Source organism: Athene noctua, chromosome 3 (genome assembly GCF_965140245.1).
Source record: "Athene noctua chromosome 3, bAthNoc1.hap1.1, whole genome shotgun sequence".
NCBI lineage: Eukaryota > Metazoa > Chordata > Aves > Strigiformes > Strigidae > Athene > Athene noctua.
In genome coordinates this window covers 75011808-75029544 of record NC_134039.1, presented here as the reverse complement: position 1 = coordinate 75029544, position 17737 = coordinate 75011808, and the positions used below count along the sequence as shown (strand labels likewise).

General features: G+C 38.6%; 1 protein-coding gene across 3 annotated transcripts in view; it reads right to left on the bottom strand.

The window, feature by feature from the left end:
* The window catches only part of RSBN1L (round spermatid basic protein 1 like), a 52124-nt gene that overhangs the window by 22345 nt on the left and 12042 nt on the right, over window positions 1–17737 (bottom strand). The window contains exons 2-4 of one of the 3 annotated variants that reach the window (XM_074903392.1): window positions 15405–15518; window positions 702–962; window positions 319–383 (exon numbers count right to left, since the gene is read on the bottom strand). In XM_074903392.1, coding sequence (XP_074759493.1) covers window positions 319–383; window positions 702–962; window positions 15405–15518 — 440 coding nt within the window. Of the gene's footprint in view, window positions 1–318; window positions 963–15404; window positions 15519–17737 lie in introns of all 3 variants that reach the window. The other 2 variants (XM_074903390.1, XM_074903391.1) reach the window with 2 other exon arrangements.

Here is a 17737-nt window from a genome sequence, read left to right as displayed (position 1 = left end):
AGCCACAGCTAGATCATTTTAAGCCTCCAAAACTTCACAGTTACACTTCAGCTACAGGAACAAATCCAAAGAAACCTACACACACAGGCATGCAAACATTCCCCCTCCCCCATGAAGTCCAACTTTATATCTCAGTTCACAGGCTCCTTATCTTTAATATTGCAGAACTAACAATACTTATAGAGTTCCCTTATTCCTAGTCTTTTGTATCATCCACACAGCACAGCTAATAGCAACTGTATTCTAAAAAAAAAAACCCATTCACACTTGTTTGAAACCATTACATGACTTTAGAAAGTAAAATGTATAACCTCTTACCTGAGCATGAAAATTTGACATAGTCGTTGTCTCTATATCTTTCTTTCCCAAAATCTCCATTTTCACTGGTGAATTGGGAAAATTAAACGAAAAGTAGTCTAAAAAGTCAGGTAAATAAGTAGCTGCCCCATGAACAATACCCATAACATAGTAAGCTGCACAGTTTTCATTTTCACTAAAAACCAGACCCACAAACTCTTCTGCAAATCTCTCCATCTCCACAGGAGATAAGTGGGAGAGTTCATTACTGTAGGCATGGATAACTGATGCACCTCCGTTAGGCTGGTGCTCAATATGAATCAGCTGTTTGAACTCCAATGTGTCCAACCTTTTGAGTTTATTTTGAACCCGTGGCTCCTTTAACGAGACAAATGGAAACTCACTGTTCTCTGGTATCTTGGACTCACAGTCCTTCTTGGGATCCACATTTTTCCCACTGAAATCCTTAAGATGATCATCTATGATGCCTTTGGCTTCCTGATCCTCAAAATCAGAAACCAGTCCTGAGCAGATGGTCTGAATGGATTTGCTGTACATTTTTGGACGCTTCCTCTTCTCATTCTCTTTATGTTTCTTTTTCTTTTTCTTCTTAACTTTTTTAATCTGTAGCTCTTCTGCATTGGTTTTTGGTTTCTCCTTCCCACCTGTTGAGAGGGAAAAAAGATCTTTTGAATATCTTCATATACAGAATATGTATTTAAAGATCAGGATTCAAAGTTATCAAAGCCCTCACCATGGCACACAGAGACCGGAGACCAATACTGAGGGTCACAATGTGTATCTTACTGAAAATCAGTAGTATGAAATACCTGCCATGTTCACATTATGACTGGCAAATAAGCTAGAGGGGGGGGGGAAGGGGAAGAAACCACAAAAAAAGAAGTTTTCCAAGGCTGTTTTCAAGATGAGTCACAATCCTTAATCATACCCTTTAACTGGTCATCAGCAATTACTATACCAGAAAGTTCAGAGATCAGTTGTCAACAAACAGTGCCAAATAAGGGGTTTACAAACCGTCAGTGAGTATCAACCATCATCAGCAAACAGTTCACAAGCTGCCACTGCCAGAGTCTACCTTGTCAGGTGGCTTTACATGGTCATTCTTCCAGAATTTGTTGAAATACATGTGGAAATATCTAAAAACTGACCCCATACTTCCTAAAATAAAAGGCAGAAACAAAAAACCCCCAAACAACCAACCACCAAAACCCAAAATCTCACAAAACAGAAACTAGCTTCAAGTTTATATAATATGCAAGCTGAACTGAAAACAAACTAATGGCCTAAAGCCAAAAAGTACTCATTTGGGGATAATGTGTTCAAGTGACTTCTGTGGTAAACATTCTCTCTTGTTTTAAGGTGTTTTTCTTCAGGTGCTTTTGGGGAGTTTTTGCAAGTAATAAACACAGGAGCCAAAAAAACCTTCTGTCACTACACTGCCCTAAAGTCTAGTAGTTTAAATAATTTCACAATTTGATAATTCAAATTACTGGGCATTTTATAGCACAAAATTATATTCACAACAAGCAATTTAAGATCAGCAGATTCAGACACAGAAGTTTTTAAGTTTAGTCTTGCAATGAAATACACGATTTCTAAGGAATCTGAAATTCCCAAGAGTGAAATGATCCAGTCTCTACTACTATGCTGTAGTAGACTATTTTCAGCTTTCAATCCTCAGCCCAAGTAATTCACAAGAGTCCTTAAAAAAAAAAAAAAAAAACACACCACAAAAACCCCACAACAGTTGGTGCATAGAATCACACATTCATGCTGATAATTAAGAAGTCTGAATATAGAAGATGCAGATACTGAAAGGAGAACAAGCAATTAAAGACACTTGCCTCTGAGCCTCCTGAGGTTTCTGACAACAGCTACATACCTCCAGGATTTCTGAAGTGGACACAGGCAAGCTAGTTACCTCTCTAGCTTCTATCTAAGGGGGAACAAGTTAACCCAAACAAGGAAGTAGGCTCTAGGATTTCTTAAGCTAATACACAGTTAAGAGCTACAAAGACTCCCATCATTCTAAATAAGATTTAACAGAGCATACTCTGTGAGCACAATTTCACTTTTAGCTAACCAAGTTCAACTGCCAAAAGACACAGTATCCTCACGAAAATAGCATCCTTTGATTAGGCTAAATTTATTGTAAAACCAGCATGGGTCTCTAACAGGACTGCTTCATCTAGTAGATGAAATATTCACGACTTCTTTGTTAACATCTTCCTTCTGCCACAAAAGTCTTTAAATCTAGTGTGCACAGAAAGACCAAAAAGAGCAGCAACACATGTACAACCAATCACCTCAACCTTAGAGGAATCCTGAGAATAGTTCACTGAGGATGCCAGGGTACTGGAGTGAAAATGGCATCGCCTGAAAAAAAAAAAATATCACCTACTGCTCACATTCTGGCATACCGTAATGGTGTCATTACAGCACCAGTTCCAGGGGGATGGGGGGGGTGGGGGGGTGGGGGGGGAGATATATTAAAAACAAAGAAACTGTTTATGACAGTGGGAAGTTCCATATTATAGGCTTAGAAGTCTCAATCCAAACCTCAAAATACAGACTACAGAATAGACATTTTCTCCCTCCTCCTGACTGCAGAAATACACAACTAGAAAGTATCCAAGAGTCTACAGGTATTTCAAAATGCTTTAACTTGCCATTTTAAAATTGTTTCACTCTAAACATGAAAATTATTGCTATACTGATGGATATCATAAAGAAGTCAAACACTTCCAGACATTATATTACTTTGAATATAGAAAATACAGTATTATAGAACTGAATGCTGCAGCAAGGCGAGGCAGATGGAAGCAGGGGTTACTTGTCAACCCACTTCACTTGTTCTCCGATGGAGCTCAGATTTTTGTAGGGACTAGTCACTCAGATCTGGGACTTCATACATCGAAGGGAAAGGATGGAAACATATTCATTGGAGTACAAGCAGAAGTAATATAACTGGCAAGAAATACAACAACTTCTAAATTTAAAGCAAGAAGATATTTACTATAGCAAGACCCAGACTGCGCTCTTATACTTTAGCATGTCTATAATCACCAAAGAAAACCTTAAAAATATTGAAGATTATAAACTATACATCCAGCTATTAAATTACATTCCATTATTACTAGTTGAAATGTGAAGTACTTACACAAAAGATGGCTATGAATCTGTATCTGTGCAAAACTACCTCAAAAATTGTTGAGTCCCATTTCTACAGTACAAGAACAAAGATTCTCTCATCTCCCCTTTCAATCTGTCCCATTCCCTCCCTTTGATTATATCTTCCAGGAAGTTTTACTCACTAACAGTCAATTTCACTCAACTCCTTCTGTAATATGTGGTGGCAGGTTTTTAATCCATCACCTAAATTATTTCACAGATGCAGCTATGCAAAAAAACAAAACAAAACAATCAAACCCCCACTTTTAAGGTTATAGAACTACTAAACTACAAAATAGGCTTCTTAAAGAGGTGGTTGATGCCCCAAGCCTGTCAGTGTTTAAGAGGAATTTGGACAATACCCTTAATGTGTTTTAACTTTTGGTCAGCTCTGAAGTGGTCAGGCAGTTGGACTAGGATGATTGTAGTAGGTCCCTTTCAACTGAAATAGTCTATTCTAATCATCAGTAAACAGCACTTAAAAGAGCAAAGCCATGGTCTCAAACAGCAGTGGTGCTTTTAAGACAGAATCAACAACAAAAAAACCAATATAACATACACAATTAAAATCAGATAAATGGAATGTAAATCAGTGTCAAATTATGCAAAGTTCACAAACATATCCAAAAAGATTTGCACTCAAAACCAGTCGTAAAAACATTTTAGTTAGCTTGGTATACTGGTACGTAAGTACTCAAAACCTTCTAAGAGGGATTAACTGAGACATTTTAAAAATGAAGAACATTTATAATTCTGTGTTTGTTTTCACACCATCTCCATGAAACCTTTAGAAGGGGAAAAAAGCTCTTAACCACAGGATAAAAATAATTCTTTTTCTGGTATCCAACACAGTCCTCCCTCCAGCTCCAAAATAAATTTTCTGTTCAGGTTTAAATACAAATATTTTAATAATATGGACTGCTTTTACTTTTTGATCACAGAGTATAAGGCTTATGCCATCAGTACACTCCTAAATCATGAGAAGTTGCAAAGACAGTGCGCACAATTTAGAACCAAATAAATATTTGCTAGCAGCCTTTCATCTCTGAACACAACTCTCTGGATCACTATATACCATAAAGGTTAGAACTAAGGCCATTTTTAATTTTGAATTAAAGAGAACAAGAGAGCAACAATCACTAAAGGAACAAAAGGCTGTATAGCAAAAAAACATCAGAAGATCTATGATGGTCAGTAGCATAGACCTCTAAACTTGCCACAGTGAAGAGAGAAAAACAAAGTATTTTGTCTCCCAAGGACAGACACTACACATGAATCCCTTCTTTAAGGGTCTGAGCTACTGATGCTGCTGGAGATGAAAAAAGCCTTAAAACACAGAAGTCAGAAGAGAAAGAGGATTCCAAATGGGATTTTTTCAAAATATTACTGAAGACTTCAAAACCAAAAATTACATACCAACAAAAGTAAAACGTAGGTCTTTAAAAGCATGTCAAGCAGAAATTGAAAGATAACACGACTTCAAGAAATACTTAGTTGTTTCGAGCCTTCTTCAAATTCACACAAGCTTATATTACTGGATACACACAACAAATTCTGTCAAGAACTCTACTTCATTTGCACATTGTCAGCAAATGACATACTTAAGAAAAATAATTTTTAGATACTTCAGACACCATATTTGGTAGAGAAAATTATACTTATATTCTAATATTAAATTGAATACTAAAAGACTGTAAAAAAAGTTTTCATAATTATTTGTTTGGCCTTCAAATGTCGATATATGTTACAGCTGGGGCAATTTAAGAGCTCACTGCCAGAGATGGGTAGAGTCCAACTCCCCACTCTCCTCTGCGACTGCTCCTGACACAGTCCTGCACCATTCTTGGTCCTGACTGATGATCATTTGATTATGCAGTAAATTGACTTATCCTGATGGCTCAGCAGAACACTACTCACTTTGCTGCTAGAGTAGTGAACAGAAATAGTTCACAGCATTGTCAGACAGGAACTAGAGCATGGAAACAACGGACAGCAGGCAACGAGGAGTAGCAGACCTACCCCTCATCAGTGGCAGCAAACCGCTTGATCTGCTTAGCTACACTGCCCACCACACCTTCATCTATCCACCTCGAGCACTGAACAAGGCTGGATTTTTAAGGGTAAAAAAAAAAATTCTGCCACCACACAAAACACTACCATAACACGTATATGAGATACAACCAAGTTCCTAGCAAACCTTAATAGAAGGATTCCTAACACAAAAAACTTGAGCTTTTAAATTCAACATTAAAGTTAAACAATTTACCTTTTAAAAGGTAACATTCTAGTATATTTAACGGCAATATGGATCAGACTACCATTTCTTCCCTCTGACCTTTATTACAGTGAGTGTGTGGGTGGTAGCTGCACAGTGCTTGTTCCCAACACTGCTCTGACATAAGTGTATGCTCAACTTCAGAATATTTGTGTTCAATTATTTTAGCACATAGCCAAAGTTTTCCTGAGGAATACAAACACGAAATGGAAAACTGATTTCTGTAAGTATTATTTCTCAGCAAAGCTTGAATAGAATTTCACAGAATGAGGAGGCAGCACACCTCTAGCCTAAGGCTCCTGCTCTACTGAATTTCAAAGTTTTACTCTGAAGTAGGTGTTTAAAGCTGCTCAGAAGTTGCAGACTTCAACAGCAAAAGGAATTCATTTGCTGAAATACTGGGATTTGTATCAGTAGTGCCCAGTAAAGTACTTTCAACTTATTCTTCTTTTGCATTAGCTGTAGAGAGGTGCAGAAACACACTCATTCAGTCACTCCTCTGCTGCATATATCAAAATACTTTAAAGAAAATGCTGCAAAATTCCAAAATCAATAATGCTGCTTTGACACTTAGCTAACAGACACCAAAAAAGAACAGCTGCCTTCAACATCTCCCTAGGGTAGTAACCAAGTTGCTTCACAGCAGACATAGAGAATTTGGTAAAAATGTAAGCAAGCAATCTAAAAGGCTAAATAAAGATCCAAACGCTTTAAGACTGAGATATTCAAACTAGCTTTGTTTTAAGCAAGATTTGGCAGCAGCACTGCAGTGCTTGATGTAAGCAAACATATTTCACTTCTCAAGTAGTTACTACTGAGGCACACACTCACAACCCAAAACCTTCAAGACAGGTGTTTGAGAGACTCTTCACCAACAACCACCATAAAGATGTGCACATACATACATATATACCTACAACTGCTGCAATCTAATTTCAGCCAAGACAGTAGCCATTTCGAAGTGTATGGCATCTTCTGTCTCTGTGTTCTGAGATGCATTTAGACAAGCACAGCTACTGAAACACCTGTAAACAAAACAAAAACCTCTTTCCACTGCATGATTCAGAAACACAAAAGAAGTAGGAATTTTCACTTGTATTAAAAAAGTCTTTTAGTCGAATCAGAGATTTGGGACTCCAAGAATGAGGAGTAACGGGCAGGAGGTGGGAAGAAAAACCCTCGGCACCTTAGACCTTTACAGGAGCTTTCCCCTTGGTCTGATGTTAAAAAGCAGACTGAGCTCACACTTTATACTAGAGTGTAGAAGACCAAAGAACAGCAAAATTTTCATTTTGCTTTTGTTTATTTGGCTAGCAGTATCTGCACTAGGATAGTTATAAAACTCGACCTGTATTTTAAAGGCAAAAGAATGGAAATCTGTATTCATTCTGTTCACGCATACACATACCCAGCAACAACAGAACTACTTCTAAACAACTTTTAATCGCCTTCTAGGCAAGTCTGACCTTACGTACCACAAATATTCTGCCGATGCATACATCCATATGACAGGCAGATCTTTCAAGACAACTCAGTAAATTTATTTCTTGTTGTGCCATAACATTCCTGTCACTCCCAGCACTGCACCTATTACTAAGGACTGAGATTCAGAATTGTTTGAATGTGATGCAAATAAGACAATGATCTATTATTACTATACGATACATAATTAGAATTTAAATTGATGCTAGACAGCCTGTACTCTGGTAACTACACACTCCTTCCAAGTGAGAGTTTTTTTATAAGAAGAAAACTCAGAAGTTACCTGAAGTTTATTTTGCCTTATGCTTTGTCCATGAGATCATTTGATCTGAAATTTTACGGAAGCAGAGGTCACAAAGCTTTCATTTCATTCAGCTGTTTCAACTAGAGCAGTCTTTCTCTACCTTGAGGTTATAGCCCCCAAAATGATTAGGAAGGGAGTAACACTCAATTGTTCTTTTCCCAGTTTTCTAGCTGACAGTTACTAACAGGAAGGGACAAACATTTTTAACTGCAGCCAGTAATTAAAGTCAGTTTTCACTTCCTCACTTTAGGAGAATTAAGTCATCAGAACTTAACAGAGCTGAGGAGCACGTGGTGGGGGGCAGGAGCACAGAGAAAAGATCAGTGCAGAGGAGCCTGAACAGGGACTGCATTTCCTAGATATTTCAACTGAAGGACTAGAACACAGCATCTTACTGCTCATTCTATGGCACACAGAGTCAGAGCAGTATCAACCCGCTGCAGGTATACTACTTGTTCGGCAGTGAGAGATCAGCCCAGCTATTCCTGTCATCAGCTCCAAAACATTATTTAAATCTTTGTCTTGGTCCTGTACCAACTATCACCTACTGTAGTGCTAGGAGACATTCTGCCTACTACTCTCAGTAAGGACACAGGTAAAAAGTAACCTCCGATTAATGATCTTCACTTTCTGCCCATAGTCTCACATGGCCAGACACATGACTCAAGCATTTTCTAGCATTCTTACTACAATTCAGACTAAAGCTACTGACATATTAGAAATTTATGATGACTCAGCTCTGCTACAACTCTTCGGGCTGAGTCTTTAAATTGACAGAAATCCCAGTTCAAACCACAAAAATATCCCCTTGGATCTTCCAATGAGTTTAAAGTTCATAACCACAAACAACTAAAAAATAGCTTAGAACAGGAGCAGCCAAGGCACCATTCACCAACCAGTAAAGAACACAAGATTTCTTAGAGGCACTGCCACTTACAGTAGCAAGCAAAAAAAGCCACAAAACCTTTTAGATCCTAAAAAACCCTCAAATTTGTACCAGCCAGATAGTTAACTGACAGAATTTTATACTTTAACATGTACTGTATTATAAATTTATTTTTATACATTTTCCAATAAACATAGTTGTATATAATAATTTGATGAGTTAATGAAAAACATTACAAAAATAGTTCAAAAGGATTAGAACTGACTTCCTAATAGAGTTAAAACATGCACATGGAATTCTGAACAGACACAACATGCACAGTCACTCTGCAAATAAGGGGAATGAGCATGATCAACTGCTGACAGTTTGAAAAGCTAATAGACCATGTGCTGAAAAGAAACATAACTTTGAGGTGTCTCAGAACACAGTCCAGAACAAACCAAACAGGAGTACAACTGAGAACTGACAGATACCTTGTTCTATTTATAGGCTTGAAAGGTTGACTATTAAACATCAGAAGAGTCAAGCCTAAAATACAATAAATAATCCTATTTTACTTTGTCTCGGCCCTCCTGAAAGTTGAATAGTCACAACCGCCTTGAGAACAGCTATTCAAGATTATCAGAAAGTGATGCTTACAGGCATACTGATACAGGATGTGATGAAGGTTGCTACAAAAGTATATGTTGACTTCTACCATGTTTAGATCATTAAATATTTGTCTCTTACCCATCAGAGCCACACAGGAAGGTCCTAACATGCTTCCTCCCATACCCTTTCCAACAACTGCACTTGCTACGAAAGCTTCAACTGGGTGTTGTAAAATAAGCAGAGATTTATAAAGTAATAAATACAAAAAAATATAAAGCTCTACAGTATTTTCAGTTACTACTTCTACAACAGTCTGAAAATACACAGTCTGCAAACAGCCTCGAGTCTGGGCACCCAAGTTACCACATTAAATATATATATACACACATAAAACTATAGATTAACTATTTTATGTACCTGGCAGCAACCCATTACTCCTCCCATACTTCTAAATCTCTACTCTACAAATAAACCAGCATCCAAACTAGAAACCGTAACAGAAATCCTACCTAGACTGAAAGTCAGGATAGCGACTTGGTGGAAAAGGGAAGTGTAACAGAAACTTCTGCTCAGAATTACAGGTCTGTATATGAGAACAATAATCTGTAGAAGAAATCATGCAGGACACAACATTTGTGCAGTTCCACATGTCTGGATCTTAAAATACACTATGGGGTGTAAAAGGGCTGATTTAAACATCTTAATTCAATGAAGCCTTCCACTTCAAGCAGCAAAGGCAGCAAACGCACCAGTATTTTTCACCCTGCTATGGAAGAACTTTAAAGATGGTAGAGTAACCCACCCAGAGCAGACCTCTTTTCTGAGCTGACCATCACTGTGTTTTAATTAAATCTGTGGCATCAAAATTAGAACTGAAACCCAATTCACACATACAATGCAATCCCAGGGCAAAAGAAAAATATTTTGTGTGCACCCAGCCTAGCAACTCACATAGAAACACTGTTCTCAAAGGAAGAGCTCCCATAAATGTGACAACATTGCAATTCTCACTTAAGTATTATCTTTTAATTCATTGTCTTTTAAATAATTAAAAAACTTAATAATTAAAAAACTACAATTATTTCCATAGTATTCACCATAATAGAAGTTCCAAATAATACGCGTGCATGTGATACACACAGCCTACCATAATCTGTACCCACAGCCTTCAGATGAGTGTTTCACACCTCCTCCAATTAAAAAACAAAGTAAAAACCCCATATGGAAACCTTTTAACCTGTATAGATTTTGCAGGCAGTGGTATAAAAACACTTGACTTTCTCTTTTTGTTGATATACCAGAAGTCTTTGCGTCAAGCTCCAGACTCCCACCTCCAGCAGAACACACTTCAAAACTATTACAGTACAGCTCTCCCTCCAGCTGTCACCCACCCAAAGCAGCAAGTGCTGACAGCATCTCAACCCTGCCTGGACAACAGTAGAAACTGCTCAAGTCCAGCACAGTTGGTTCCTTCTAGGTTCTCAAAGATTTGTGTAGCTAACTGAATGTACTAGCTGAACAGAAGGAGTTGCTGCTGCCTGCATTACTGTTAGGGTAGAAATGAATCGGTCATGTAAAATGGATGGGAAGGAACCAAGAGCGAGCAGAAGCAAAGACATCTCCAGAAAACTTGGAAAAGCGGTCCACCAGCTTACACAAAAGGTAAGCAAATGATTTAATGCATTCTTTCTGAAAAAATGTTTGAGGAACTTTAAAGAGCTCTGCTTTCAGTAATCTCACTGCACATATCCTGCCTGTATTTTACATCTATACTCATATATTTTACCCTATACTCATGTATTTTATTGGTAAAAGATGATAGCTTGGTGCATAAGGACTGTGAGGCAAAATCAGGCCAATCAGTGTGGTAGGTTGTGTGCCCTGCACTCTAACCTCAGCCCTTCCCATCCACTTAGTGTCCGATCAACTAAAGCATGTTACATACAAATCTTTCAACATTTTCCCTAAAGACACAAAAAGACAAAATATAGTGAATGGAAAAAGCATGCAGTATTACTCAGAGGTAGGTCTCACATTAAATATACCAATTTCATAATTACTTCTGTGCAAAACCATCTATAAAAAATGTAAAATGTGTGTAAGAATGTACAATTAAATAAATGTAAATGCTCCCAGAAGAATTTAAAAAAGCTTTAGAAAACAGTTTGTACTTACAGATGTTCATACCAGCACAATATAGATGTTCACTCTCCCTTCTTCCCTTCATTCGGGCATTCCATAAACCAAGGCATTTAATCTTGCAAAAACACCCACCAAGAATTTCTCCTGCTGCATTTCTAGAAATTGCTGTGCTCTGATATAAGTAATGAGAAAAATAGGACTGACTTTTTTTTAAGGGAAAACACAAATGGGACTGTTTACAAATAAGTCTATTAAGCCTTTTTCTTTTTGCAGAACCTCCAGTAACCTCAGCCATGTCAGATTAGTATGATTTTTTTTTTGTATAAAACTTCCAATTTCTAAAAGGTAACTTCTTTGTTATGCAGATTTTTTTAAAAAAAGAAGTTTTAATCACTTATATTTCCTGATTTTTTAACAATATGCATTTGCCAAGACTTTTTTCCCAAAAAACTGAGCTCTTCCTTCCACATAACAGATTGAAAGAAGCAAGCCTTATTCTACAGAGAATACATCTGCAAGTGCAAAAGGATGACAAAAATCCTTTTCATTCTAGATGCATAAGAAAAACCATCAGGATCTCTGGAAGAGCCAAGCACATTTCCCTTAGAAGCCTCAGGAACTGCAAAAATACCCTTTTTAAGAGCTGTCCTTCTCCACCATGGAAAAGTTTTATCATTGCTTTCAACAGAACAGCAACCCAAGTTTAGGCAGATGAACTGCTTATGCCCCTAAGCTTCCCAAAAATTCAGCTCAAAACACCTAAAATCAGTCTCTCAGTACTGACCTCCTCTTCTATAACTAGTCACCTTTTATCTTGGACAGCTCATTTAAACTGGCTGAAATCAGGTAGGCTATTACCTCCACCCCCTCAAGGAAAATAAGTCAACTAAAGGAAACTAAACAGAAGAAAAAAACAAGACAAACCAGAATATTAACAATATTCTCAACATAAGACAAAGCATTCAGCAGATGGTCAGAGTAACATTTCACAACAAGATATAAATCTAATGCCTAGGAGAAGGAAATAAGCTGTTCTAGAGACCAGCACTGTAGCTTAACACACACACACACACAAAAGAAACAACCACAAAACTAAAATCCCAAAGAAAAGGAAAGTAGACTAGTTCCAAGCCTTTGTTCCTAAGCCCACATAGTGAATTCCAAGCTTGGAGTAAAAGGGCTTGGAGCTTAACTTATATTCCACAGGAAGAAGATATCCTTAGATAAAGACTTAACAATATTTGAGAAGGTCACAGAGGCCCTGACCACTGATACATACAAGTAGTTGCATCTTAAAGCACTTTTACCTTTGCTCTCTTGCCCTCAGCTTCCAGGATTCAAGCTAGATCAGCAGCAGGAATCAGGAAATGTATACAAACTTCACAGCACACACAAGCACATCCAGTCAGATTTTGGAGGCCCACACAAGACGTCTAGAGCTGCTGCTCTGAACAGGATATTAACCCAGTGGAAAGGATGTCTGCTCTAAATAACTGCTCTCCTGGCACACTCCCTTCCCTGAAAGAGGAGTCCATTTTGCAGGGTGCTGGCAAGCCAAGTGTAACTTTTCAAAACACTTGCCACCAACATTTTAAAGAAAACCTAAAACATGATACTTGACTAGTAACATATCAGATCTATGAAATAAGGATAAGGCACCTAACACACCTGTAGCACTGTTGTCTGGGAAAATAACCTATCCTGCCACTCAACTAGCCCAGAACAGCAGAGATGTTCTAACACAGCCCCTGCGCATATGTTTTTTTAGATTAACTTAAAAATAAGGCACCATGTGAGACCCAATATCACCATTAGATATCATTTATTAGATCCATGTAACAAGATTTGCTGTCTTTGCAGTTTCCACCTCATCTGCTGAATGACAACAAAAATACAACACACAGTAAAAACAAAGGCTTGTATGCCAAGAAAACCTGAAAAACTGTTAAGGTACTTAAGTGTTGCCCAGTATCTCAACCACTGACTTCCTTCCATGCTAAGCAAAGACAAGCCACATCTGTTCTTTTCACAGGAAGTCAGCAGCTTACACATTCCTCATGGTCTAAAGCATTAGCTTGAGATCTGATCAACAGAGGTTTTAAGTTGTCATAGTTGCTAATGCAGTTACTGGGAGCTGTGCTTAGAGTACTGATGTATGTGATGTAGTAATTACAGGGTTCCACGCCTATGATCTTATATGAACATTCAGAATAATGTTTTGTTTTGAGGGTTTCAGTTTCTTGTTTGTAAATGAAATCCTACAGCAGACAATACAACAGAAAAATTTTATCAGGAATTTGTTCCTAACTTCAAAAGCAGTCTGAAAATAACAGATAAAGAAATATATTGGTCTACTTAAATAAGCAACACCCTCATAGAAATGCAGCATGACCTAGGTAACTGAAGAGAGAGGTAGATCAGGAACTGGCTTAACTGCCATGCTCAAAGGTTTGTGGAGGAGCAGGAAGTCCAGCTGGAGGACAGTTATGGTGGAGTAACCTGGACATTGATACCTTGTGCCAGTACAGTTCAACAACTTCATTAACGACTGGGATGAGGGCACAGAGCACACCCTCAGCATGTTTGCAGCCGATACAAAACTGGAAGGAGTCATTGACGCACCACAGGGTTGCGCTGCCGGTGAGGGGAACCTTGAGAGGCTGCAGAAATAGGCCAACCCAGTGGACTCCTCCAGTTAACACAGGGATGTGCAAAACCCCGCACCTGGGAGGAATAAGCCCGTGCACCAGCACAGGCTGAGGACCAACTAGCTGGACAGCAGCCCAGCAGAGAAGGACTGGGGGGGTCCTGTTAGAGGACAGGCTGACCATAAGCCATCAGCATGCCTCTGTGGGAAAGCAGGCCAGCAGCCTCCTGGACAGGATTAGGAAGAGCCCTGCCAGCAGGCTGAGGGAGATGATTCTTCCCCTCTGCTCATCACTGGTGAGACATCTGGAGCACCATGGTCAGTTCTGGGCTTGCCGGTCCAAGACAGACACAGGCATACTGGAGCAAGTCTAGCAAAGGGCCCTAGAAAGGATTTAGGGAGCAGAGCATCAGTCACACAAGGAGAAGGTGAGAACAGTGAATTGTTCAGCACAAAGAACATAAAGCGGGGGGGAAGAAGAATTTTATCAGTACGTACAAATACCTGATGACAGAGTGTAAAGATGTAGCCAGACTGAGAAGCACTGAGGTTGGAAGAGATGTCTTGATATCATTTAGTCCAATTCCCCTGCTCACAAACAGTCCCCTAGAGCAGGCTGCCCAGGTCTGTGTCCAGTGAGGTTTTACAACCACTGTAGACCAGCTGTGCCAGTACTCAGCCACCCTCACAGTAAGAAAGGTTCCTCTCTACTCCACTCTCCGAGACCTCACCTGCAGTGCTGTGTCCAGCTCTGGGGCCCCCAACATAAGGACACGGACCTGCTCAAGCAGGTCCAAAGGAGAATTAGGGGCCTGGAGCACCTCCCCTATGAGGACAGGCTGAGAGAGTTGCTTTTGTTCAGCCTGGAGAAGAGAAGGCTCTGGGGAGACCTTAGAGTGGCCTTCCAGTACTTAAAGGGGGCTACAGGAAAGATGGGGAGGGACTCTTTATCAGGAACTGTAGGGATAAGATGAGGAATAAAGGTTTTAAACTGAAAGAGGATAGATTTAGATATAAGGAAGAAATTAATCACTCTGAGGGTAGTGAGGCCCTGGAACAAGTTGTCCAGAGAAGCTGTGGCTGCCCCTTCCCTGGCAGTGTTCAAGGCCAGGTTGGATGGGGCTTCGACCAACCTGGTCTAGTGGAAGGTGTCCCTGCCTGTGGCAGCAGGGGTTGCAAGTAGGTGATCTTTAAGGTCGCTTTCAGCCCAAACCATTCTATTATGCTTCTATGAAAGATTGCCTGTTGCACATAATTCTTTAGTATTTGATAAAAATTGCCAAATTATCACTCCTTATTCAATTTTGTGCATTTAATGTTAAAGTGTGACATAGATTTGTTTTTCTTCTCCATGATATATAAAAAGGTAGCTTTCTTCAGTAACTGCAGAGATGTAGGCATCACCAATATTATTCCTTGAACTACTGGTCTTTACTACTATTGGATAAGCAACATTGTTGTGATAGTTACTAATCAAGGAAAACAGCATTTAAGTTAAATGCAAACCACAGCATTAGACCTCCGTATCCAATCCAATTGCTAAGACTTTAAAGCACAAGTGAAATACCACTACATAGTTCGAACCTACCTTTCTGCAATAATTTGACCTCTCCATTTTCTTTCTTGATTTCATTCATTATTTTGTGCTTCTTCTTCTCTTTTTGCTTCTTTTCCCTTTCTTTAATTTTGTCTTTGATTTGAGCTGAAATGCAAATATTTTATGATTAAGTAGGAACAGAAAACTAATTGTCTCATGCACATTTCATATTACTCTTATATAAGCTTTATTAAGATAGGAGGAGTTACAAGGAAATCCCAGTACTTATAACATGCAAAGCTAATATTTATCTGTTGCATAATCCAGCATAAACCTAACTCAGTCAAGTTTTGTTTCTGTTAGAAGTGTATGCAACAATTCACCATATTAACTGTATACAGTTAACCATTTTTGCTTACTTCTACTACCCTCTGCTCTTATTTTCCATCTGTAGTCAGCTCTTACTTCTTGAAATTCAAATTACATGCATTAGCTAAGGAATGGGGGGGGGGGGGGGGGGGGGAAGAGTACAGTTTGCATTTTCCTGGGTGCCTATATACACTAGAAACCTCACATAACTATCTTCACATTGTCTAAACTTAAAGGCTTTTGCAAGTAGCTTGGAATGAAGACTTAATTTGTCAGCTGCAAAATCTTTTATGTTAAATCCAACAGCTACACTAATGCATTAATAGCAGTAAGATGTAATTAATAGAAACACATGAAGTGTGCTGTATTTGCACAACACATATAATGCACAGGTGCTCCCCTTGCTTACCTACAATCAGCAACAGCTTACCTGAGCAGTCATTATTCCCTTGCTTTGTCAAGTCACTCCAGGTTTTTAATTTTTTTTCATACAAAATCAGAGCTTTTAGGCATGCCTTGCACATGAAAAATACTAGACCCAGAGGAATCTATCATTTCAAGGAGTAATCTTTTCAAGCCAAATTCAGATTTACTTCTGAGGCCAAGCATCAGAGAAGTCAGATTTTACTAGGCTTAGATGCACTGCAGCCAGCACTTCATGCCTAGTTTCTTGGCCTGAAGCAGAGTACCTGTTCAAAGAGCTTACTGGGCTTTTTAACCTCCACAGGGAAAGAGGAAATCTGATGTCAAGCTGCTACATAATGTTAGGCTTCAGAATGCCTTCTCAATAATACAACTGAGAGACAACCCTAATGTTTTATTTATGGTACTTGCATTATAAACCCCATGGAGAAGTAAAGAGAAATCCAATTACTTTTCCACAAGCATTCACATAAAATAGAAGCAGCATCTATCTTCACTACTAACAAATCAGAAATATTCCTCGGAACCAAATCAAGGGAAATCTTTAATTCTAGAAGGCAATACAGCATGTCCCATAACCAAACTATTTATGAAGCTTGTTAATAGTTCAACAAAAGTGTTGACAGTAACCCACATAAATGAATACTGTAACAATGACTCCACAGCATTCATACTCTTGCTTTTAGGAATCTTCTAGTAAGACTAGAGAACTTGAACCCCAACAGTTGTTAGGACAAAGAATGTATTTTGGGAAGACCCTAAGAAAGAAAATAAACATCAAAAGAGATGGCAATTGAGGTGTATGTCTGTTGTCTAACCACAATCAAGATAAGCAGTAGGGAGAGAACAAAAATTATGCTGGTACAAAAATAATAAGGAATAAGGTATCTGTACTTAAAACTGTCTGGAAGTCTTAGTTCTATGCAACAATCACATCCAAGAACAGACTTCTAACGGTTCAATGAGAAGGTATGACAAAGTAGACTCAACTGTATAGCAGACCATGGAATCCAAATAAGTCTCCCTAAGCAACACAAACCTGTATTTTCTAGGAATAGGTTAAGTAGACCTAAATCTTCCTCTCCAGCCTGCTTCTCCCCCAAAAGAAATCCCCAAATTGTAAATCCCTTGCAACTTGAGTATGAAGTAGGAAATAAACTATACAACAGGACTTTCAGTAACACTGAAAGCACACTCAGCAACTAGGCAGTAACACCAGGCTTGATTTGTAACCTGCATTGAATGTTCAGCTCAGACAGGACTATAATTATCATAGGAAGACCTGAATTTTATCTCAGCATTTGCATCCTGTTAAGAGGCACACTTGACTTCCACTATCACTTACAAATCAAAGATTGAAGAGGGTATACAAATGCTGTGCCTTGTTGAAAGAGCTCAAGAGAAAGACTGAAAGAATCCTTTATTGCAGACTCATGAATAGCATCACAGGCCAATGAATCTTCCAGTTTTATCAGAAGCAACACATAAGTAAGGACAGAGAACAAGTTGAGACCTTTTAAAGAGTTTATTTTCACATCTTGAAAGCAATTAGCAGAGTCAATGGTGAAAAGTTCCAGACAAAAGAAACCATA